The sequence below is a fragment of the Erpetoichthys calabaricus genome, chromosome 2 (genome assembly GCF_900747795.2).
Source record: "Erpetoichthys calabaricus chromosome 2, fErpCal1.3, whole genome shotgun sequence".
Taxonomy (NCBI): domain Eukaryota; kingdom Metazoa; phylum Chordata; class Cladistia; order Polypteriformes; family Polypteridae; genus Erpetoichthys; species Erpetoichthys calabaricus.
The window spans coordinates 39,214,953-39,241,488 of NC_041395.2; the positions used below are offsets into that span (position 1 = coordinate 39,214,953).

The following is a 26,536-nucleotide window of genomic DNA, read 5'->3' on the forward strand; positions in this document are numbered from 1 at the left end:
AATATTTGGTGTGACCACCCTTTGCCTTCAAAACAGCATCAATTCTTCTAGGTACACTTGCACACAGTTTTTTAAGGAACTCGGCTGGTAGGTTGTTCCAAACATCTTGGAGAACTAACCACAGATCTTCTGTGGATGTAGGCTTCCTCACATCCTTCTGTCTCTTCATGTAATCCCAGACACACTGTATGATGTTGAGATCAGGGCTCTGTGGGGGCCATACCATCACTTCCAGGACTTTTTGTTCTTCTTTACGCTGAAGATAGTCCTTAATGACTTTGGCTGTATGTTTGGGGTCGCTGTCCTGCTGTAGAATAAATTTGGGGCCAATCATACGCCTCCCTGATGGTATTGCATGATGGATAAGTATCTGCCTGTATTTCTCAGCATTGAGAACACCGTTAATCCTGACCAAATCTCCAACTCCATTTGCAGAAATGCAGCCCCAAACGTTCAAGGAACCTCCACCATTCTTCACTGTTGCCAGCAGACGCTCATTATTGTACCGCTCTCCAGCCCTTCGACGAACAAACTGCCTTCTGCTACAGCCAAATATTTCAAATTTTGACTTTGAAATCTTTGTCTGGGAGAGACCTTGCTGATGCAGTATAACTACCTTGTGTCTTGTTGCTGTGCTCAATCTTGCCATGACATGAAACTGTCTTCCACAACCTCACCTTGGTAGCAGTTTGACTGTTCCTCACCCAGTTTTAAGCTTCCTACACAGCTGTTTCTGTTTCAGTTAATGACTGTGTTTCAACCTACGTGTGACATTGATGATCATTAGCACCTGTTTGGTATAATTAATTGATCATACACCTGACTAGAATCCTACAAAATCCCTGACTTTGTGCAAGTGTACCTATAAGAATTGATGCTGGTTTGAAGGCAAAAGGTAGTAACACCAAATATTGATTTGATTTAGATTTTTCTTTTGTTCGCTCATTTTGCATTTTGTAAATTGATAACGATAAACAATCATTATTTATATTTCTGAAGGCATTCTTTGTCTATAGCATTTTTTCACACCTGCCTAAAACTTTTGCACAGTACTGTACATCGGTTCAAGTACTGTTCATTCATCCATTCAGATATACATATTGGTTTAGATATAACCATTTGGATGTATACAGTAGGGCAGTTCAGATCAGACAGAACTTGAACTTAGTAAATTGTTTAAAAATGTAGGTTTGGGTGTTTTTTTTTTTTTTTTGTTTTTTTTTTTTGTATCTTGGTGTAATATATGATGGAATTTGTTTATAGATGCTGTAGGTTTTTTTTTTGTCTCCTGTGTAGTGTTTGACAGAACTTTGGATTTTTACACTGTAGTACAGTATGTTAGACTTTTTTGTTCTTGCTTGTATGCTGCACAATTCACTTTATAGTAGAGCAGTTTGCTTATCCAAACTGTAATGTTTATGCCCTGCAGTTCAATTATGATTAGTATTTTATTCCTTTTGGATTCATATCTTGTTTACATTGAGGTTATGTGTCTGTTTAAAGTGCTGTCATTATAAGAGTTTTGTTGTTTTTAGTGCAATTTTTTGTGTAAATCCTGTAGGCCACTTTAAATGGTTTACTCATACTTTCACTGTTTGATCTCAATAATACTTTGGTGATTTAATGTTTTTGTGTTATTTTAATTCAGTTTAAGGTAAATAAATACAACCTCTTTTCCATAACTGTTGTTTCCATTAATATCCTATTAACAAGGCTAAGCTAGATCAGAAAGACTTTTAGAAACAAGTTTTTAAAGATGCAAAATATCAGCTAATTATTGTTACTGTCAAAATACCAGAAAATAATGAGATATAACTTTTTGCTAATATCACACACCCCTAAATATAAGATATGCAATTTTATCTCTCTAAATTGCCTATTGGCTAAGCAGACAAGAATGGCATGCACTGGTATTAAATCATCTTCAGCAATCAGTCTCACTGACCTTATGACCACATGTGTAAATTTGGAGATTACCTGAACAAGGGTGTAATCTGAACAGTATTGTCTCAAGTGTCAAAATGTTGCAATTGTTTATTAGGGCAGTTGAATAGCAAAATAAAATACTGAGGTAACACTGTCTTCCTAAATTAAAATATTGTCTTTCTAAAGTTAGAAAGGAAACATCATTGATCCCTTTTTAGTGCATATACACTGGTTTTAACTGAATTATTATTTTAATACATTTTTGACTGTGATGGTTTTCTTTATACAGTAGACCCCCGCGAAGTTGCGGTTCAGGGTTCACGAACTCTGTCATTCGCGGATTTTTCCTTAGAACCTAACTATTAATTGTTAGCGGAAAGCACAAATATCCTCCACAATTTTTTACGCCTTTTTTCGTGGCAATACTGTGCTGTAGAGAGAAAAGGAAGCAACCGCTGAGGGAAACGCGGTTTGGGATGATGAAAGTAGCCAATCCGAGAGCGTTATTCATTTCTCCTTGCTGCTGATTTAGTGTTGCCATGTGACGTGTCTCCAGGTGAGTGGGTTTACCGCCGCTGAGGGAAACGCGGTTTGGGATGGTGAAAGTAGCCAATCCGAGAGTGTTATTTATTTCTCCTTGCTGCTGATTTAGTGTTGCCATATGACGCGTCTCCAGGTGAGTGGGTTTACCGCCGCTGAGGGAAACGCGGTTTGGGATGGTGAAAGTAGCCAATCCGAGAGCGTTATTCATTTCTCCTTGCTGCTGATTGACTGCTGCCCTGTGACGCGTCTCCCGCTGAATGTCCTCGTGTTCTCCATTTTGTTATTATTTTCATTTTGTTTTTCTAAAACGCACAAGATGTGTCCTCTAAACGCCCTGTGCCATCTAAGGCTTCTGGCTCTGAGTCTAAGTGCCAGAAGCAGTTTAAAACACTCCAGGAGAAGGTTGAACTACTGGATTTGCTCCGGGAACTAAAAAGTTATGCTGCAGTAGCGCGATTATGGCATTAATGAAACACTGTACACTGCATAAAGAAGAACGAGGAATAAAAATATCATCAGGATGGAATCTGCCTTGGCATGTGGATCGCCGACTGCAAGAAGAAAAACATCCCCTTGGACAGTAACATCATCTGTGAGAAAGCATGGAAACTGTACCAGCAGTTCGCTACAGGAGACAATGTAGAAGGTACCGAAGAACCGCAACCAGGACCATCAATAGCACCGGAGCCTGAAGATTTTCAAGCCAGTAAGGGATGGTTTGATTGTTTTCAGAAGCGATTTAATATTAAAAGCATCTCTCTACATGGAGAGGCAGCATCTGCTGACAAAGAAGCCACAGAGAAGTACCACAAGACATTTAGGCACATCATAGAGGAGAAGGGATACAAGCCCGAACAAGTTTTAAACATGGATGAGACTGGCTTTTTCTGGAAGAAGATGCCGTCCAGAACTTACATCATGAAGGATGAAGCCAAAGCTCCAGGGTTTAAGGCACAGAAGGACAGAGTGACACTTATTATGTGTTACATGATGAAAACTGGCCTCATCTACAAATCAGCGAACCCTAGGGCCCTTAAAAACAAAAATAAAAATCTGCTGCCTGTCTTCTGGATGCACAACCCTAAAGCCTGGATTAACAAAGTCCTTGCTTCAAACTGATTTCACCAGTGCTTCATCCCTCAAGCCAAGGAATACCTCCACGACTTAGGCATGGACTTCAAGGTGTTGCTTATTATGGATAATGCTGGTGGCCACCCTTTGGATTTGTATTACGAGGGAGTTCAGGCTGAGTTCCTCCCTGCAAGCACCACCTCCCTCATCCAACCTATGGATCAAGGCATAATCTGTGCCTTCAAGGCTCTTTATACCCGGATTTCTCTCCAATACCTTGTGGATGCAATGGACACAGACAAGAATTTTACATTGAAGGGTTACTGGCATAACTATACAATCGCGACGTGCCTGTCAGTCATCCAATCTGCTCTTAAGGATATGAAAAAGGAAACCCTCAACGCCTGCTGGAAGAAGCTGTGGCCAGAGTGTGTCCATGACAACAAGGGCTTATCACCCGAAAACATTCAGCACAACGCTGTCGACAAGGCTGTGGAACTGGCGAAGGTTTTGACAACATCACTGAAGATGAGGTGAACAACCTTATCGCTGCCCACTCTGAGCCCCTGACAGATGAGGATTTGTTGGAGTTAACAAAGTCTGCCAGAGAAGAGGAGGAGGAAGAGACAGATCCAGTGCAAGAGGAGCAGGGCCTGACATTGGAACTTCTGTCCCAGATTATTCGGACATCGAAGGAGTTACAAGGGATGATTGAATCATGGGATCTCTATATGGTTCGGGCTTTTACAGTTAATAATGGCATTGATGCTGCCATTCAGACATATAAAACGCTCCTCGCCACCATGAAGAAACAACGACAACAACTTCCATCACAATGTTCCTGAAACCTATAAAGAAAAGCCAGCACAAAACCCCACCCGAAAAAGACCCGTCCAAAGATACGACTCCTCGTGAAGCGCCTGAAGAAGAGGTGCCACCCGAGGAGTTTTAAATTCTCTGCATTGTACTGAACAGCTACTTCATCTTCATCATCAATATCATTCATCATTGGTGAGTACCCATACATTTTACTGTATTTTAATTAAATGAAATTATTATGTATTTACTCTACTTATAACAAAGAAAACGACAGAGCAAGCCAAAGAAAACGCGCTTGCATGAATTACAGTACGTATAGCGGTAACATCTATATTCTACATTCTAGCACCGCGGGACACATAGCAGTACAGTACTGTACAGTATACGGGTTTACCTTTACATTCTGTTTTTAGGTAATGTAATGTATTAATGTATTAAGTTGAGTTTGCAATGAAATTAAAGTGCTTTGGGGGCATACTATATTTAGGGTTTAAACTAGGCATAATTTAAAAAAAATAGGCATTTAAAAGGCATTTTTTAACCACATCCAAAAGTCGCGGTTTTTCACAATTCGCGGGTGCTCTGGGAACGTAACCCCCGTGAATTTTGGGGGTCTACTATACATGTTTCTTAATCCAGATCTTTTTTGAACTAGTATATTGCATAAAGCACTAGGTGAAATTATCGATAAACAATTGATGAACTTCTTGTAAACTAAATATATCCATACAAAAATAACTTTTCTGCATATATTTCTTAAGTGTTAATAGAATTTTAGTGATACTAGTTTTTTTTTTTTTTTTTTTTATTGATGCATAATCAGTTTGTAAGAGGTGCTTTACAAGTTAACTAAGCCCAAATCTTATGAGCTGCATACTTAATTTTAATCACATTCTTAAAACTGTGTTCTGTAGTTTTACTGCTTTAAGTCCAAATGTCTATGGTGCTGCCCTTTGTTGACAAATGATTAGTCTCCTTTTTTACTTTTTAGTACAATCACTCCTGTAGCCTCAAAAAAGAGGAAGAGAAATGGCTCCTCTGATAACACTGATGAAGAACTGACACCTCCACCATCACCCCGTGGAGAGGATGATGAAAGCAGTTTTCAGGTGAGTGAAAGTTGTGTAAGTGATTTTTATTTATGTATGTATGTATTTATTTATTTATTTGGGACTTTAATCAATATATACAAAATGTATACCTAAAAGCTAAGGGTGGAGTTGGAGGCTTTATCTTGATGGCAACAGGTTGAAGTTGGCATCCATCTTTGATATCATTTCAGTCTAGTATATACTGACACTGGTACTCAGTCCTGTTTAATTTACAGACATTTCCTATAGTGTTAAAAAGGCTCAACAGTTCCTTTTTGAGTCTGGGACAATCTGTCCCAGATACGCAATGGAGAGCAGCAGCGCAAAGAGAGACTAAGTCCATCACTATCTAGTATGGCAATTGCACCCATGTCAGTGTCAAGCACCTGCAGTGAGTGGTTTTTCATATAAGCAATTTATGAAAAGAGATATCTGAAAAATATTCTGGTCTCATGCTCTTAGACTCCAGACTCATGCAGTTTTCTTTAGGCTAAATTGTTTATTAGAGATTTAGTGAGATAAATGTTAAAATAATTTAACACAGTGGTCCCCAAGCTTTTTGACACCAAGGACCGCTTTACTAGAAGCTACTTTTTTCAGTGACCGGTGGGGGAGGGGGAGGATTCGGGGTAGGTTCGTAGGGCACTTCTATACACAGTTTACATTACATTTCTATTTTTATTAAGTTATAATATCGTAATAGAAATTATACAGCTTACCATAATGCAGAATCAGTGGGGGCCCTGAGCTTGTATTCCTGCAACCAGACGATCCCATGTGGGGACGATGGAAGACAGTGACACACGAAGTGTGTTGCTTATGTTCAGTCTACTCCGTAATCTCATTTTGGTTGCTGTCACTGCAGAAAACGCTGCCTCACAAAGATAGGATGTTGGAAATGGAAGCAGACTTTTCAGTGCTTTTGTGGCAACCTCAGGATATTCCGCCTTGACTTTAATCCAAAACGTATGGTGATTTGAAGTTGTCTCAAATATACTTTTAAGGCCACCATCGTTTGCAACCTCAAGCAGTTGATCCTCTTCAAGCACAGACAAAGTTGATTCACCTGACTTATTCACAAATGGGTCATGGATCCATTCCTTCCCATTTCGGGGGTCTTTTGTGATTGGGAATAATGCTCAAACTCTATTAAAAGCTGAGATAGGTGATCATACACCAGCTGGGAGAAAGAAGGCCCTAGGTTGGTATCTTTAACAACCTCTGCTAACATTTGAAACATATCAAAAATCCCAATGTAAACTCATCGACCCCATAAATCAAGTTTGGCTTTGAATGCAGCCACTTTATCTGCCAACTTGAACAATGGTATCTTCTGCCTCTGCCCCACGTGCTGCTGCCTCGGATTTTCCTCCTCAGGGTCCTCCAGCCTAGCTGGATACTGAGTCTGCAGAGTACGTAAAGGTGGGGTGCCCAACAGTGCCTATATGCCTGTTCATATTGTGAGGTTTCTGAACTCTTTTGGAATCCACCCCACCCCCCCCAACCCACGCTGAAGTGTGTCCTGAAGTGCGATTGCCATATTTGTGTAAGATTGTTTGTCCGTTGCCGGGGCAGGGCAACAGCATACTCACAGTGCTACAGTGAAGCGCCACAGAAGCGAATCCTAAAAGATCGTGGTCACGCTATAAGTCCCTGTCTTACACCCCAAAACATGAGGCTGAGTCTCAGTACTTTAGCAAAACCAGCTTTATTCAGCTTGAAACAGGAACAGCACGGTTGTTTATTGTAGCGGGATCTACCACTCTCCTACAAACAGACACAGCATCAAGTAGGGTTGTGACCAGGTTAGTGGCCAAGTAATCCTGTTCCCTGCATTTACAATTTTCCTTACATCACCCATCGAGATCTTTTCTGTTTGCTTTGGTGGAGAGATGCAGCAGAGCTGTGAGCCTGCTGTTGACCCGGCAACAGATAAACAGTCTTAAACAGACGTGGTGATTGCACTTCGGACGCTCTTTGGTGTGTTGTCCCATTGACGGAGGTCCCAAGAGAGTTTAGAAACCTCACATTTTCTTGAATGAATGCCGCATTAATAGGAATGTTTCTTGAATGAGCATCACTGAACCAAATAAAAATGCAGCAGTCCGCATATGTTTGCAACCCGAGATTTTTCTTATTTTTTGCATATAACAAAGACATATGCATTGCATTTGTCATTCCAACAGATTGCACATCACAAACATTAACACTGTTATCGTTTTTTTCGTGTCTGCCATTCTATAGTAGGGTGACAGTGAGTTAAATTCCAATGGATGTTTTGCAAATGTTGACGAGCAATACGTAAAAGGTATCACTGAAAACCACAGAAAACAAAAACAGCAAAAAAAAAGTATGAGGAAAGTTCGAAGAAAGAAGTTTTTTTTTTTACAATGTTTCTCTTTGGGGATCGTTGTGCAAATGTTCACAACTGAGCTGCAACCACAGAACTAACTGCTCTGTGGATGATTCATTCAAGCATTTCAAGGTCACTTCGTTGTAATGAAAGCATCTGCTGAATGTACTTCGTTCTATAGACTCGTATCATATGGGGAAACTGTTGGGACCATAAAAATACTTCTTTGTAATACTCTCACCTTGGTCTTTCTCCTCTCTTTGTGCTGCTTCAAAGCCCCGCCTGCCTAGCATTCTGAAAAGTGTCCTCACTGAAGGGGGCAGCCATTTTGCTGTAGCTATTCACTGAGTGAGTTTCCGTTGCCGGCAGTTCTCTCGCGGCCTGGCTGTCAGACGGCTGCGGCCCGCTAGTGGGCTGCAGACCGGGGGGTTGGGGACCCCTCATTTAACACATTAAACAGATATTAGGCGCAACACTGTAAACAACAAAGACTTTTAAGTTTCTTGCAAAATCAGCTTAATTAAATTTGCCTACAAAAACTGAAAGTCCAGTGAAGTTCAATCTTCACTACTAAAGTCAGTGATTTCACATCAATCATATGATGTAAAAGAGAAGTGCTTTTTATGTTTGTTTTGTGGTCCATAATAGATACTTAGATACGTCTAAAATAGTATGACGCTTCCCCTAACCCCACCACCATTGTGGTTCAGGGTTTGGGTACAAAGCAATTTTAGTAAAAGGAGAAAATGGAAATATTGGAGGCACCCTTTGTATTTTTAGTTCAGTCTTGCCTTGTGCAGTGAGTTATGGGATTATTTGGACACCCATCCCTTCATTTTTTGGTTTTGCAGTGAGTAGCACATGCTAAAAGCCAACTCCAGCAAGTTTATCTCATTTTGAGAAAACCACAGCTCAGAATGTTTTGCAGATTGAGTGCATTTTGATTGGCCCGGGAGGTATGAATTGAGTAAATCAACATCATGTTATAAAGAACTGCTAGTTATGACACTTTTCTCCCCACAAAAGTTGTCAGCCAATGAGAGCGCCATAGCAGGATACATAGCTGGGAGCCAGCTGTTGTGGAACTTATTGTCCTCACTTATACAACATCAATTTTAAGTAACCAGTTAACCTAGCTTGCATATATTTGCGTTGTGAGTGATCCTAGGAATCAAAACCTGAGAGAGAACAGTGCTCTAGCCACTGACCACCATGCCACTCTGAGTTATTACTACATGCGATTTATTGCAAAAAGAATTTTGATAAGGATTTACCTGTAAGATGATGTAAAACCTGTATGGTTTTTATGTCATCTTCTTCATACATGTTATTTACATGATGACTAAGCTGAGTAGCAACATTTTTTAAATAATGTATAACCACCTTTTACATCTTAAGGTTAATCATTAATGGCATTGGCCAGGAAGGTTTTAAAAAATATTAATTGGCTGCTTTGTTGGCATTTCAGTTCTGAAAAACATGAATATGCCTTATATTTATATATAAATATTTGTTTGCACAGTTTATGAAAGCATGTTGATTTGCCATTAAGAAGATAATGCATTTTATTAACAGAAATGTGACCATTTTGTAAACAGTGTTTAATTTGAATTCCAATGTATTCTTCATGTTTTCTTGTATTTTTCATCTTTTTCATGACATCTTTTTTTAGATAATTATGCCTTTTGTTGTTGGTTGTAAGTTTTATTAAACTATACAGAGTGATGTGTTTTTCACTATTGCAGAAGCGTCGTTCTAACCGACAAGTGAAGAGAAAAAAATATACTGAAGATCTTGATATCAAAATTACAGATGATGAGGAGGAAGAAGATGTGGATGTTATTGGTCCAGTTAAGCAACCTGATCTGGGTGCTGTACCTACAATGCAGTTCTTTGTGGTGAGTAGTGTTGAATGTATTTAGTGGTGTTGTGTATTGCATATTGTTATTTTGTACATGTTTTTCTTTGCTGCTGCATTAAAAAAAGAAATATTGATTGCTTTACATTAAAACGTGAACTTGCATTTTATCTCATCTCTTTGTATGCTGCATGAAAGATACCTGTATTTGAAATTATTTTGCAGAGCACAGCTAGAAGTTAAGTGACTGTATTGCTTGCACAGTCAAAAAACATTTAAGCAATTTGTTTTTTGTTTCTTTTTGTAATGTTTTATTGTAAGGAAAACCCAAGTGAAGAAGATGCTGCCATAGTAGATAAAGTTTTGTCCCTGAGGCACACCAAGAAAGAGGTTTGTATGTCAAAAGATATGTATTTGCTCAATGCTATTCAATAAGTGTAACTGATTTATATTTTATACTTTGCAAGCTATTTTGTTTGTTTAATCAGTTTCATTCAACTTTATAGAAAAAGGCATAATTATAATGTAACTGGAATTGATAATGCAGCAGTAAAATAAATAGGAAACCAATACATGGGCATGTACACAATTTAAATAAGTGAAAAGTTGGATTGCCTCAATTAGATCAATGAGGAAAATATATTCAATTTTAGAGGCCTAATACTACATAAAGTTTAGAAATCAGGGTAAGCTAGTTCTGACTATGCAAGTGAATGTAATATACCCAGCTGCTAGCTAAAAAGATCTTGTCCAACAACAAGAGTGGTGCTGTACATTCTTCACAAGGACTGTGGAATTCATCAGCCTACTCTAAGAGGAGTAGTTTTCAAACAGAAGAAAACTTAAAATCACATTAACCAACTAGATGTGGGTATCTTTTCAGAAATAATCCCACAGAGGACACACAAAAAATAAAAATTTGCACATAAGTTTGTAAACAGCTTATGGACCACATTCAAGGAATTCCTGGCACTATTGCTGCAGATGATATATGTAATTATACAACAGAAATATGATACTAGCAGGAGAGCAGTAGCAGTAATGGGAATGTAAACAGAAGAATACATTTTCTTCCAGAAAAGAACATCCATGTATATAATTAAAAAAAATATATTTGGAGCCTCCTGTAGGTTTTTAGGAAGAATGAACTTTGGGTGAAAAAGTCTGAAAATGATTTTTTGTATGGTTGTAACTAAAGTGCACTTTTTACCTACAAACAAAATAACCCATATTCATTTTCAAGCATTGTATGGTGTAATATGTTTCTCTTCTAGTGGTCTTGAACAGTTTGTCAATATTGAGGTAACTGTGAATTTAAAGTTTTACCAAAACATTCTAGAGAACAATAGGGCTTTAAGTCAACATGTACCTGCTAGTATTAGAATCACTGTAAACATTCCAGAAAATCTACCATCAGAGAAAATGGATTGTGTTTTGTCAGAATGAACAAGCCAAAGTCCTGATTTCAGTCCAGTAGACATGATATGACCAGTCATGAAACAGATTATTTATGCAAGTTAACTAATCAATCTAGAGTAGCTCATGCAGATTTGTAAGAAATAGTGGGGTAGAATTCTTTGGAGTAAATTTGAGGCACTAATACATACATAAAAACATTTCTTTACTGTCACTGCTCTTCAAAAAGTTTTATGGAATTAATGGTAAACTTACTTTTGCACAAAGGAATCAGTAACCTCTGCATTTATATATTAATGGAAATTGTGTATTTTATATATGTATCTAAGTAAAGGGTCGTATAAGTATTTTTTTTTAGATTGTCAAGAACATTAGAAATTAAAGGTGTTCATACTTCAAAGAACTTCTTATTTTCTATTTTATCAGATGTAAAATGACTATTTTCTGTGTGTTCACATTTTTATTCCATTTAATTTTCATTTTGAATTCAAAAATAAAAATTTAGCTATAGGCTTTTTTAAGGAACATGTTAAGCACATAATCTTTTTTTTTTTTTTTTTTTTTTTTCCCCCCATCTAATTTCCACAGATATCACCAGGGCACTATGTCACTGTTGAGGAGTTCTTTGTCAAGTACAAAAATTAGTAAGTTGGTTATTAAATGTGTCTTTTTGTGCTAATCTGAGCTTGGTCTCCTGAAAATGTTAGTATTGCATTTGTAATAAGGCAACGAATGTAAACCTTTCAAAATAACACAACATAAAAGGATATGGTGATAAAAAGTAAAATCTTTAACTTTTTTGTTGTAAAAGATAAGTAATGCATAATACTCAATGCTGCTTAATCTAATTTAAGGTTGTGATATATTCTGTAAATTTAAATCCATCAATATAATTCACAGGGATGACATACAGCATTGACTGTATTTTTATGCATACACATACTTTGCGATACCCTTACAAATGTGCACATCTAGAAAGTCACTTGACAAGAACATTACATTTAATGTTATGGAAGAAAATCATATTAAATACTTTTTTTTTTTTTTTTTTAAACATGCAGCTCTTATTTGCATTGTGAATGGGCAACTTTGGAACAGCTTGAGAGAGACAAACGAATTGCTCAGAAAGTGAAGAGGTTCAAAACCAAAATGGCACAGATGAGGCACATCTTCAATGAGGTTTGCATTTTTCATTAGTAAAAGTGACCAAACATGTCTGTTTTCTTTGTGAATGTTGTGAGTCCCCTTCGAAGTCTGAAACTTCATTTAGTGCAGGTGTTACTTATTTACATAAGTGTGAAAAAAGGTTTTGTAAAAGTGCGCTAAGATTAAATTATAGAATTTTGCAAATTTATATATAAATATTTGTTTGCACAGTTTATGAAGGCATGTTGATTTGCCATTAATAACATAATGTATAATCTTAACAGAAATGTGACCATTTTGTAAACAGTGTTTATTTTGAATTCCAATGTATTCTTCATGTGTCTTCCTTTTCAAGACATCTTATTTTTTTTTTGGATAACTAGGGGGCTCTGCCCCCTGCTCGCTTTGCTCGCCTACACCTAGGTTTGGTTTACGGATATATAATTTAAAGAGATTATTTTCATATATACATATACATTATTTTCACTTTTACGTTAAAACTTTTGTAAAAACAATACTTCCTTTATTTTCGGCCCCGGGCATGGTTATATTACCTCTTTCTTGTAGGACGTATAACGGCGCTCGTGTTGTGAAGGGGGTGCGGCTGAACGCAAGCTAAGGAGATGCCGTCGGATCATCTGCTGTCTTTCTGCTGCTAGCGAGCTGCCTGTTCTGCTTGTCTTGCTGCCCAGTCATTTCAAAGCCTGTACTGCAGCTGTCCTTTTGCCACTTCGTGTCTCTGCCGCTCACGTTGTGAAGGGGGAGGGGGGGGGTTAGGGTGGCTGAACACACACTAAGGATAAGCGGTCGGATCATCTGCTGGCTTTCTGCTGCTGGCGCGCTGCGTGTTTTGCTTGTCTTTGTTTTAAGAGCTGGGAGCACATGAAGTATGTATGCCAACAGCAATCCAACAACTGCTAGGTTAGATGTCCGTGGACTTGTTTTAAATGATGTCTCACTGCCTTGTTTCGCGTGACATTGTAAAAACAATACTTGTCCTTCATTTCTGGCCCTGGCCGTGGTTAAATCGTTTTCTCGCAGTACATATAACGCTGGTCACGTTGTGAAGGGGGGGGGCGGCTGAACGCATGCTAAAGAAATGCTGTCGGATCATCTGCTGTCTTTCTGCTGCTGTCGCGCTGCCCATTGATCATTTTAAAGCCTGTACAGAAGCTGTCCTTTTGCCACTTCGCATCTCTGCCCCGCGCGTTGTGAAGGGAGGGAGGGGATGGTTAGGGTGGCTGAATGCATGCAAGGAGAAGCGGTCGGATCATCTGCTGGGTTTCTGCTGCTGGCAAGCTGCATATTTTGTTTGTCGCTTGTCGTTGTTTTAAGAGCTAGGGAGCAAGTTAAAGTGTCTCTCGCGGGACTTCAAATTGTCTTCCGAGAAGATCACGTCTAGTCTCCCTACAGTGTTAAGTGAGCATTGGTCAATGGGAGTTAAACAAGACATTTCTGTAGATAAATATCCTCTTAATTTTTTTTTTTTTTTAAAGTACCATTAACATGACTAGGCGATTTACAAGACTAACATTAATACTGTAAAATTATCAGTTATATCAAATGAGTAGTACTATAAAGAAAACACATCAGATATGCAAGTTACAGACACCAACAACATGTATGAAAGGATGCAAAAAGGTCAATATTGATAAAACAAGTAGCTTTGATTTCAAAAAAATGATGTACAGGTGAAGTAGAACTGCAGTATAAAACCTAAAGCGGGTTTCAAAGTAACAGAACAGGTTAAACAGAAAGTTCTGGAGTGTAATTTTCAAGGTTGGCAGACCAACTTAATATACAGTGAAGCGCTGATAGATAATGTTTGACTATCTGGAACTGCTGAAATTTTAATAAATGAAAGTAGAATAATGAAGAAAAATGATGAAGCGAATGAAGCTGTAAAGAGAATACTTACTGAATGAACCTTTGCCGAGAGTGGAATTTTGAACAGTAATATTGCTATACTGTTTGTATTTTTTCTTCACAACACTGTATTTACGTGTGTACCATGCGCACATTTTTTCCCGAAAATTAACATTAGAAAATCGGGTGCGCGTCATACACAAGGAAATTTTTTTCTGTAATGTTTACTTTTTCTGCTTGGACTCTCTCGCTCGCTCGCTCGGTCGGGCTCTCTCTTTCTCTCACTCACTCGCGCAACGGAAGAAAGAAAAACTTTCGTCATGCAACAAAAACACAATTTCGTGGAAAACGTGCCCTAAACGCTTCCAATACAATCCCAACGTGCGTCGTACAAGGGGCAAAACGGTTTTCGCAATTTTCTTTGTAAAAATTAGGGTGCGAGTCTTACACGAGGGCACGTGGTACACGAGTAAAAACTGTATATTAATTTGACACACAAAATAATGTTTTAATATGAAATTTTTTTTTCTAAATTATAAAAATACCTTGCCTATTCTTGGGCTGTACAATAGGGTTTTAGAAAACCTGGGTCCAAACATAAAATAAAGTCTTAAACTTATTAGGCGGACCCTTTTTTTTTTTTAAAGACAAAAATGTTAAGACTGCGGTGGGCTGGCGCCCTGCCCAGGATTTGTTCCTGCCTTGTGCCCTGTGTTGGCTAGGTTTGGCTCCAGCAGACTCCTGTGACCTTGTAGTTAGGATATATCGGGTTGGATAATGGATGGATGGATATAAATGGATATTAATCTGTGCCTTGAGATTGAACAAATATTGTAAAACATCATGTCCATATTAGTGTCATTTGGCTGTTTTAATAGAAAACTGGCTCTATACCTCATCTGGGCGAATTTCTTTCTCTCCATAACTACCTTTCACACCCCAGAAAAGTGGTCTCCTCTAGCTCGTGTTGTGACACACACCACTTTACATTTTCAGAATCAACTACTTTTGTAATGTTTTCTTTCAGGATTTATACAAATTAGTTATCGTCTTAAATCTGCAAAATGTACAACTGTAAAGATGAGGATACATTTAGCATTATCACTGAGCTGTATTTATACAAGAAATAATACACTGATAAGGAGATCCAACAAATCAAAGAGGAAAGAACAAAGAGGAGGGTTGAATTGGAAAGACAGAGCAAAATATGTAACTGAAAGGTACGGTGATGTAACAGACAAGTAGCAATTGGAAAATATGAAATTTTGGCCACTCAGGAAAAGTGTCTCTTTTAAAGGGATTGGGATGGGCTGCTTCCACTGCTGGAAAACTTAGACATGTCAGGGAATGAGCCCACTTTGTTATGTGATGCTGCAGTATGTGTAATAGATAGGGGTGAAATTTTCATCAATCAAGGAATTCTGGAGACATTTTTCCACTTTCCAGAATTAAACTGGAATAAACAATCAGAACCTGAAGGACCAATTGGCCATCTTTCATTAGAAGAATTTTGTTTATCACAGTTTTTTGCAGTGTTAAGTACGTACTTAGTGTTGATGTGTGACAGATTGGAGTGACCAAATGGAGATTGCTATGATTTACACAGAAAAGAACCAGGCACCCGATTCAAACTTATGACACTAGATATGTGAAGCAGCAACAGTAAAAATTGGTCTGCCTTGCCCACCCTATTATATATAGTATTCATTCAGCTAGTGAAAGTCATTGCCATTGTTAATTTTTTACGGTTCTAAATTTTGAGTTGTTTCGGTGGCAGCTAGAGTGAAATTACACACCTGAAGTATGTTTGGAACAGCAGTTTGCTTCAGTAATGGGCAATCAGGAACACATTTACCACTTCGGCTGCAAGTACTTGCCAACAGACAAATCAGAACCATAAACTCTCAGGTCCTCTTTCAGTATGTCTTCCATTGTAGTGCTCAGATCCAGCTTAAGTGCTGCAAGCAATAACTTTTAAGGTATCATGGTTACCATAAAAAACTAGATGAAAGCTGTAAATGCTTTGTTTTTGTGAAAGTATGTTCACATCCTGCATATACACACCTCCTAACCATTTCCTCACATGACAAAATAGGTATAAGTAACACGATAAAACATTTTGTTTTGTGCTGGTCAATGTCCTTATTTATGTCTAATCTCCAACCATGATGGCAACTCGTAGCAGACAAGCAAATGGGAAATCTATTCTTACTTCAAGGAAAATAGTTCTAAGAATCGATAGTCAATTAACTGTTTCTAGTTTCCTTTCATTATCACAAGGATGCTTTGTAAACGCATAAGGCACATTTTCTTAAATCAAAAATCTTTGCACTTTTCATAGTGGATTTATTTGGAAAGTTTTTTAAGTCTTTTTTTATGCTTGGACATGGGATAGCAAAAGCTCTATCGTAAGGTGCAAGAATAGACCATATATTTTTAACGTTTATAAGAAAAACTTCACTTTAGAGCACAATTTTATGTGGTAATTAATATGCACCATGATTGCAAAGAAAAATATATTAATAATTCTTTGCATTTATATAGCGCTTTTCTCACTACTCAAAGCACTCAGCAATTGCAGGTTAAGGGCCTTGCTCAAGGGCCCAACAGAGCAGAGTACCTGTTGGCATTTATGGGATTCGAACCGGTAACCTTCCGATTGCCCATGCAGATCCCTAGCCTCAGAGCCACCACTCCGTGGTGAACATTGAACTTTTAACACTTGCCTTTTAACTGTGTAATGTTTATATGGCTTAAACAATGTAGACATGAGTGTTGAAACAGGCCACTTTATAATTCTGTAACAGAATTTTTAAAAAGATCCTTTATTTCAGGCATGTTAAACACGCGGCCCGCAACAGAAATCTGTGCAGCCCGCATGACAGATCCTAGTTAGCACTAAACTTGTACAAAATTATTACTATCGTTTGTGATTGAATCATTCTGCATCTTCGGCGTTACTTATTGACTTTTCTTACTTCCGCCTTCTGACAAAGCGCGTTTTGGCATGGCATTCATCTGCTAGTATAGTTGCAACTGTGGCGTCAGCTCCTTGATACCCTAGGCATGACACTGCCAACCTTCCAAAGCCCCCGCCCCAATCCCCACCCCACGAGCCTTGACCAAAATTAATGAGTCGCACTTGAAGTGCTAGGCTGCAGCAGCCTGGCAGGCTACAGTACTGGCTGTGCTGCTGAGACTGGCCACTAGGCAGAACTGACCATCACGAGTATTAATAGCTCACATATTTTCATGTTTTTTTTTTGCTCTAGTTTTATGTAATTTTGTGCTAGTATTGTAACGAACAGTCAGTGCAGACTATAGCTGAAGATCTGAAGTGGTCGCAAGAAGTTGGTGAGTTGTTTATTAACAAATTTTTGTGATTTTGAGTTTGTAAAATTAGTGTAGGTTAGAGGGATTTTTGCATATCGGCTTATTTGACAATATAAACTTAGTAAAGTAAAATTTGATTTTTGGAGGATTTGCTTTCCCAACCTGAATTACTGAGAAATGAATTCAGTGAGCATTTTAGTGATTTCAGTTCACACAAACGGGACGTTGCGCTGTTTACGTCACCATACTCTTACAACATTGAGAATGCGCCTGAGAATATCCAAATGAAATTGATAGAACTGCAGTCAGATTCTATTCTGAAGGCAAAATACAATGAAGTTGGTGTGCCAGGCTTGTATGCTTACCTGCCACCCTCATATGTGCAGATCCGTAAGTTGGCATCGAGAGTACTGTCTATGTTTGGAAGCACTTACCTTTGTGAGCAGTTGTTTTCGTTAATGAAAGCTACCAAAACCCCACATCGCTCAAGACTTACCGTTGAGCACCTTTCATCCCTCATAAAAGTTGCAGCTGCACAAGATTTAAAGCCTGATATTGACGAAACTGGTTACTAACAAGAGATGCCAAGTGTCAGGACAAAAGAAATAGATCTTGGACTGTAAGACTCCTATATAAGGACCTAGCTAAGAGGCCAAGACTCTAATTGTACGCTGTTGTATGGAGATTGTATGGAAATAAATTGCTTTTCTTTAAACTTTTAAAGTGTTAAATTTTTTAAAGTTTTCAGTATTGGAAAGAAAGCTACAGTAACTTTGTATAATAGTATTTGTTACAGTGCGGCCCGCTGATACACGTATGGCAGTCGAAGCGGCCCACCAATGGTAGTGAGTTTGACATGCCTGCTGTATTTAACAGGAATACCTTTTAGTTAAGTCAAATGGCAAACAGTGTCAGTTTTTTCATGTCAAGGGTCTGGCATTAGCTTTCAGAAACTGTGTTGGAAAACAGTGTCTGAATCACCTAGTTAATTTTATTTAATCTCAGTATTTCTTGTTTTTTATTTTTTTATCATTCTTCTGAACTGTAGCTGTGATATCTTTCACTTGGATGTTATAGATTACATTGAGTAAGTAAAGCTGGAAAAAATATTGGTTTGTGTGTTTTAATTTAAGGCTGTAAAGCCAAAAAAAAAAAGGAAATATTTTGAAGGGGTTGGATTCTTTTCTATACCCACTGTAAGTTATTGAATAATATGAAATCCTGGATGTTTCACCCCAAATGTTTTGTTTTTTTGTTTACTCACTTATTATATTTGCTGACCTTAGTGTGCATGTGGGTTGATGGTTCTTCAACATTGACTTCTTGTGTGTTCCTTTTTCTTTAAGGATGAAGAACCATTTAATCCAGACTACATTGAAATTGACAGAATTTTGGATGAATCGCATAGTGTTGACAAGGATAATGGAGAGGTAAGGTATCACATGTGATATTACATTTCTGATCATGTGTACTCAACAGATATCATTTGTACAGCAACACAGGCTGTAAAATTGGATATATTCACTGTACTGATGCTGGTGATTATTATTTTTATAAATATTTGCACATTTACATTGCTTTTCATGCTGTGACTTTCATTTTTTTTTTTTTTCCATAGCCCCTTATATACTATCTAGTAAAGTGGTGTTCCCTCCCCTATGAGGACTCTACGTGGGAACTGAAAGAGGATGTGGATGACTCAAAGATACTTGAATTTCATAGGATTCAAGGCCGAAAACCAAATCTAAAAAGAGTGGTTAGTTTCTGTGACATTAATTTGCCTTCTTCTAGTTTTGTTTTAACTTCTTTAGAACTTGTTTTGTTTTTGGATTTGTGTCTATTATTTTGCAATATAGAGTAGATCATGCTATATACTGTTTATAATATATATAGCATATATTTTTTTCGTTACATATTTCCCTACAGTGCTTTGTGAAAGTATTCACCCCTTTCGATGTTTGTCCTGTTTTATCGATAGATAGATACTTTATTAATCCCAAGGGGAAATTCACATACTCCAGCAGCACCTTACTGATACAAAAAACAATATTAAATTAAAGATTGATAATAATGCAGGTAAAAAAAACAAAAAAAAAACAGACAATAACTTTGAATAATGTTAACATTTACCCCACGGGTAGAATTGAAGTGTCGCATAGTTTGGGGGAGGAACGATCTTCTCAGTCTGTCAGTGGAGCAGGACAGTGACAGCAGTCTGTCGCTGAAGCTGCACTTCTGTCTGGAGATGACACGGTTTAGTGGATGCAGTGGATTTTCCATAATTGACAGGAGCCTGCTGAGTGCCCATAGCTCTGCCACAAATGTCAAACTGTCTACCTCCATGCCAACAATAGCGCCTCCCTTCCTTACCGGTTTGTCCAGGCGTGAGGCGTCCTTCTTCTTAATGCTGCCTCCCCAGCACACCACCGCGTAGAAGAGGGCACTCGCCACAACCGTCTGATAGAACATCTGCAGCATCTTATTGCAGATGTTGAAGGACGCCAGCTTTCTATGGAAGTATAACCGGCTCTGTCCTTTCTTACACAGAGCATCAGTATTGGCAGTCCAGTCTAATTTATCATCCAGCTGCACTCCCAGGTATTTATAGGTCTGCACCATCTGCACACAGTCACCTCTGATGATCACGGGGTCCATGAGGGGTCTGGGCCTCCTAAAATCCACCACCAGCTCCTTGGTTTTGCTGGTGTTCAGGTGTAGGTGGTTTGAATCGCACCATTTAACAAACTCATTGACTAGGTCCCTATACTCCTCCTCCAACCCATTCCTGATGCAGCCCACAACAGCAGTGTCATCAGCGAACTTTTGCACGTGGCAGGACACCGAGTTGTATTGGAAGTCCGATGTTTATAGGCTGAACAGGACCGGAGAAAGTACAGTCCCTTGTGGCGCTCCTGTGTTGCTGACCACAATGTCAGACGTGCAGTTCCCAAGACGCACATACTGAGGTCTGTCTTTAAAATAGTCCACGATCCATGCCACCAGGTATGAATCTACTCCCATCTCTGAATCTAGATCATCTAATCTAATCTATTTATACCTATTACCGCATTACAATCTGGAATTAAAATGGATTTTCATTTGAATTTTATGTAATGGACTTAATAGTGTAGTCCAAAATGTTGGAATAGAATGAAACTAATATATATATATACACACACACACACACACACACTAGCCCTTCCCCGCTGCTCTGCCCATGTAGTAGTGAAACGGGACTATCTTTAAAAATCAATAAACAAAAAGGTATTGCTAGCTAAGCGGAGGCAAGTTTTGCTCCAAAACACAGAGGTACCAACTTTCCACTTCTGACGTCATGCTTCCCCCTCCCATCGGCCCGCAGCCTCTGTCTTGGATTAGCGTGCATATATCGCTCCTGCAAGCGAACTGATTTTTAGCGCGATGAGAGAAGTCGCAAAATCAACCAGAATGTTCAAGCAAATTCTATAAAAAAAAAAAAAAAAAAAAAAAAAAAAAAAAGCCCCGATCTAAATCCGTTAAGTAGTTCTCTCGTTTGCTAGCTACGCAGATGTAAGATATGCCCCAAGGCTGGCACGTGAGTGAGGAGGGCCCCGCCCCCCCTCAGCCTATCTTGGATTTGTGCAAATAAATCGGTACTGCAACCAAACTATGATACTTAGCATGATGAGAGAGGTCGCAAAACCTACCAGAATTTGCAAGCAAATTATCGAAAACAACCTGATCTAAATCCGTTAAGTAGTTCTCTCGTGAAAAGCAGTCAGACAGACAGATGTTGGATTTTATATATATATATATATATATATATATATATATATATATATATATATATATATATATATATATTATAGTTAGGTCCATAAATATTTGGACAGAGACAACTTTTTTCTAATTTTGGTTCGGTACATTACCACAATTGAATTTTAAATAAAGCAACTCAGATGCAGTTGAAGTGCAGACTTTCAGCTTTAATTCAGTGGGGTGAACAAAACGATTGCATAAAAATGTGAGGCAACTAAAGCATTTTTTTAACGCAATCCCTTCATTTCAAGGGCTCAAAAGTAATTGGACAAATTAAATAACTGGAAATAAAATGTTAATTTCTAATACTTGGTTGAAAACCATTTGCTGACAATGACAGCCTGAAGTCTTGAACTCATGGACATCACCAGATGTTGGGTTTCCTCCTTTTTAATGCTCTACCAGGCCTTTACTGCAGCGGCTTTCAGTTGCTGTTTGTTTGTGGGCCTTTCTTTCTGAAGTTTAGTCTTCAACAAGTGAAATGCATGCTCAATTGGGTTAAGATCAGGTGACTGACTTGGCCATTCAAGAATTTTCCACTTGTTTGCTTTAATAAACTCCTGGGTTGCTTTGGCTGTATGTTTTGGGTCATTGTCCATCTGTATCATGAAACGCCGCCCAATCAATTTGATTGCATTTAGCTGGATTTGAGCAGACAGTATGTCTCTGAACACCTCAGAATTCATTCGGCTGTTTCTGTCCTGTGTCACATCTTCAACAAACACTAGAGTCCCAGTGCCACTGGGAGTCATGCACGCCCAGCCATCACACTGCCTCCACCATGTTTTACAGATGATGTGATATGCTTTGGATAATGAGCTGTTCCACGCCTTCTCTATTCTTTTTTCTTGCCATCATTCTGGTAGAGGTTGATCTTGGTTTCATCTGTCCAAAGAATGTTTTTCCAGAACTGTGTTGGCTTTTTTAGATGTTCTTTAGCAAAGTCCAATCTAGCCTTTCTATTCTTGAGGATTATGAGTGGCTTGCCCCTTGCAGTGCACCCTCTGTATTTACTTTCATGCAGTCTTCTCTTTATGGTAGACTTGGATATCGATAGGCCTACCCCCTGGAGAGTGTTGTTCACTTGGTTGGCTGTTGTGAAGGGGTTTCTCTTCACCATGGAAATGATTCTGCGATCATCCACCACTGTTGTCTTCCGTGGACGTCCAGTTCTTTTTGCATTGCTGAGTTCACCAGTGCTTGCTTTCTTTCTCAGGATGTACCAAACTGTAGATTTTGCCACTCGTAATATTGTAGCAATTTCTCAGATGGGTTTTTTCTGTTTTCACAACTTAAGGATGGCTTCTTTCACCTGCATGGAGAGCTCCTTTGACCGCATGTTGTCTATTCACAGCAAAATCTTCCACATGCAAGCACCACACCTCAAATCAACTCCAGGCCTTTTATCTGCTTAATTGATAATGACATAATGACGGACTTGCCCACACCTGCCCATGAAATAGCCTTTGAGTCAATTGTCCAATTACTGTTGAGCCCCTGAAATGAAGGGATTGTGTTAAAAAAATGCTTTAGTTGCCTCACATTTTTATGCAATCGTTTTGTTCACCCCACTGAATTAAAGCTGAAAGTCTGCACTTCAACTGCATCTGAGTTGTTTCATTTAAAATTCATTGTGGTAATGTACAGAACCAAAATTAGAAAAAAGTTGTCTCTGTCCAAATATTTATGGACCTAACTGTATTTTGTGGGGAACAGCCCGGACCAAGACAGGCAGACATCGTTTGATTCACCACACACATTTATTTACAGCTATTTACAATGATGCACACGACCCCAGTGCCGCAGCACCAATTACCCTCAAGTTCTGCTTCCTCGGTTATGGTGTTAGAACAGTTGCAAACTTAAGTCTCCTTGATCAAAATGGCAGGGGTATGTTTATCGTTCAAGGGGCGCAAGACCACTTTAAATTTTTGGTTTAAACTGAAAAAAGTTGTTGAAGTACAACAACAATGGTGACTTAAGTTTGCAATAGAGCCACCAATTTGCCTGACAATTGCATGTATTTGTGATAAGTTTGAAACCCATGGTACTATGTGTGATGTGCACTATGAAAGATCCTGGTGGCCTTGTACAACAACAAGTTCTGCTTCCTCGGTTATGGTGTTAGAACAGTTTACACGCTCGCCACAAAACTCTACCAAACAATGTGCATGTGAGACAAACTGGTAGCCATTAAATTCATCCCTTGATATCTGTTTAAATTTAATATCACAACTTTAATACAGATTTTCTTTTCTTGAAGTTTGTGTACATGTTTTTGGCTCTGTGTTTGTATATAATCCATTATATATTTCAATTATAATAAAATGGAAAGAAGGGTATTAATCAAAGATACAACAAAGACACCCAGGATAACACTAAAGGGGCTGCAAAGATCCACATCTTAAATTAGGGTTAGGACCACTTTAACTCTTTTAGGGTGGATGTCGACTTTTGTCAACCGGAGGGGCTGTAGGGCACATGTCGACACGTTTGGAGTTTGTCCAACAGCATGTGGCAGACTCCCCAAACATATGGAAGAAGTTTCTCTGGTCATATACATTTAAATGTCTTGGAATGACCTAGTCAAATCCCAGACCTCAATCCAATTGAGAATCTGTGGCATGACTTGAAGATTCCTGTACACTAACACTGACAGTTCTCAACCACCTGTGGAGCTTGTCCCTCTTAGATTCAGAACCTGGTCTTCTGCACTATTATTTCCACAGCACACTGGTTAGGTCACACAGGGCACCACTGTGCCACAGCACACTGGCTGAAAAACATTGCAGTAACATAACCCATCAGACTTAAAGAACTTGAAGCAGTTTTTGCTTGAGGAATAGGCAAAGGTCCCAGTGGCTACATGTGGTAAGCTAATAGAGACATTCCCTAAGAGATTGGCAGCTGTAATTGCATCAAAAATGTCTCTCAAAGTATTTACTATGGGAAATGAATACCTATGCACACTAGATTAGATTAGATTATATATTTATAAAAGCACATTTAAAACAAGAGGTTGTGCCAATGTGCTGTACAAAAAAGCATTTAAATAAACACAATACAAACAATCATGCAAAAGCAGATTAATAAAACAACCAATTGTAACATCCACCACAATCCCATCATACGCAATGAAAGACAGAAGAAAGTGTGATCCCTTTTTCTCGACCCAATCAAAAATCTAGCTGCCGCGTTCTGAACCAGCTGAAGGCATGACAGAGCGGATTTTGGCAGACCCACATATAAGGAATTACAATAATCTAGTCGAGGTGTAATAAAGGCATGAATGACTGTTTCCAAGTCCTTCTGTGATAGAAAGGATTTCACTTTAGAAATTTGCCTCAGTTGGTAAAAACTGGACTTTACTACCATGGAGATTTGTTTTGTTTTTCAAAACTGAGTCATGACTCAAAGACGATACCTAGGTTTTTGACATCATTTTGAATCATTGCTGCCAAAGCTCCTAAGTGCATGCCGATTTCAACTGTTTTATTTTTGTTTAATTGCAAGAAATTTTGTGCCATCCAATATTTAATATCCTCAAAGCATTTCAACAGCTTTTTTTTTTACAGATGAAGTGATGCCAGAACTAACTTTGAGGTACAGCTGCGCATCATCAGCATAACAGTGATACGCGACATCATGTTTGTAAAAGATAGCCCTCAAGGGGAGCAGATAAAGGGAAAATAGAAGGGGAGCCAGGATAGAACCTTGAGGGACACTTTGTGTTAGAGGAGCTCAGACATATATCTGCCTTTCAGGTATGACACAAACCATTTCAGTGCACAGCCTTGAATGCCTACTTCATCCTCAAGCCGTTTTAACGGAACTTCATGGTCCACTGTGTCAAATGCCGCACTGAGATCCAGCAAGACCAAGATTGCGGAAGAGCCAGAGTCCAAAGTTAATAGAATATTCATTTGTTACCTTCAGCAGAGCCGATTCAGTACTATGAAGTTTTTTAAAACCTGACTGAAATACATCACATACATTGTTATCCTCCAGATATGAAATTAGCTGCAAAGAAACCACTTTCTCCATAATTTTGGACAGAAATGGGAGCTTAGAAGTAGGTCTGTAGTTTGAAAGAGCTGTAGGATTAAGTGTGGGCTCTTGATTTTCTGCATTTGTGTCTTTATTATTGTTTGGGCCACTATAAAAATACTTTGCACTTTCAAAGTAGTGGGCATGTTGGGTAATCAAATGGTGCTAAACCCCCTAAAATCCACTCTAGTTCCAGGTTGTAATGCAACAAAGTAGGACAAACACCAAGGTGGATGAATACTTTTGCAAGGCACTGTATATTAATATCATTCAAAACCTTTATGCTCTGCTTGATACGTTGTAAACAGTTTAAACCTCAATGCATTAGTTTATTTTATTTTATTATTTATTTATTTTTAGGATTAGAAATACTGTAGACAATATATCGATGTTTGGCAAAGCATATCATCAATAAACCATATTATGATACTGTATTTTCTATTATGACTATTTTATAGTTACAGTATGGTTTACTGGATAAGCCAATTTAGCAGTGCATGAAATAGGTTATGATCTTTTTATCTTCTCTGACCCAGCCACGGCCACTTGCTAGTTCATGGAAGAAACTGGAACTGTCCCGTGAATACAAGAATGGAAATTGCCTTCGAGAATACCAGCTGGAAGGAGTCAACTGGTTGCTGTTCAATTGGTACAACAGGTGGGTCATGAAAATATTGTGTAATGACAGATTAGACTTTCAGCTTCTAGGAAGAACTTAAGGCAGTTCTTTAGTATGTTTGTGAATGAATAATTTAAAATAAATGTTTGATACAATACTTATTTCAAAATCTTTGGTGTTGAGTGTGTTTTTTAGGTGAGAGAGCTAATTTTCAATTTAGCTGCACTGTTTATCTTATTGTTTGACATCTCTTAACCTTATTTACAACTCATTCCAATGTTCAATCTTAATTTTATTTGCCTAACAGGCAGAACTGTATCCTGGCTGATGAAATGGGTTTAGGAAAGACAATCCAGTCCATCACACTGTTACAAGAGATATACAGCGCTGGTTTGCATGGACCATTTCTGGTGATTGCACCACTCTCCACGATTGTAAATTGGGAGCGGGAATTTGCTACGTGGACTGATATGAACACTATTGTTTACCATGGCAGCCTGGCATCTCGGCAGATGATTCAGCAGTATGAAATGTACTGCAAAGATGATGATGTGAGTAGCAGATGAGTTTCTGAAGTGGGTTGAGGTGTGTATTTTCTTTGCTATAAATGTTATATAACCTAAGAATCAACTTCTTTATTTCACCCCTTA

General features: G+C 38.4%; 1 protein-coding gene across 1 annotated transcript in view; it reads left to right on the forward strand.

Moving 5' to 3' along the window:
- The window catches only part of chd8 (chromodomain helicase DNA binding protein 8), a 154,526-nt gene that overhangs the window by 45,544 nt on the left and 82,446 nt on the right, over positions 1-26,536 (forward strand). Inside the window, exons 6-14 of the mRNA XM_028793628.2 lie at positions 5,351-5,468; positions 9,549-9,701; positions 9,983-10,051; positions 11,666-11,721; positions 12,139-12,256; positions 18,769-18,852; positions 19,041-19,178; positions 25,804-25,925; positions 26,194-26,437. Coding sequence (XP_028649461.1) covers positions 5,351-5,468; positions 9,549-9,701; positions 9,983-10,051; positions 11,666-11,721; positions 12,139-12,256; positions 18,769-18,852; positions 19,041-19,178; positions 25,804-25,925; positions 26,194-26,437 — 1,102 coding nt within the window. The remainder of the gene's footprint in view (positions 1-5,350; positions 5,469-9,548; positions 9,702-9,982; positions 10,052-11,665; positions 11,722-12,138; positions 12,257-18,768; positions 18,853-19,040; positions 19,179-25,803; positions 25,926-26,193; positions 26,438-26,536) is intronic.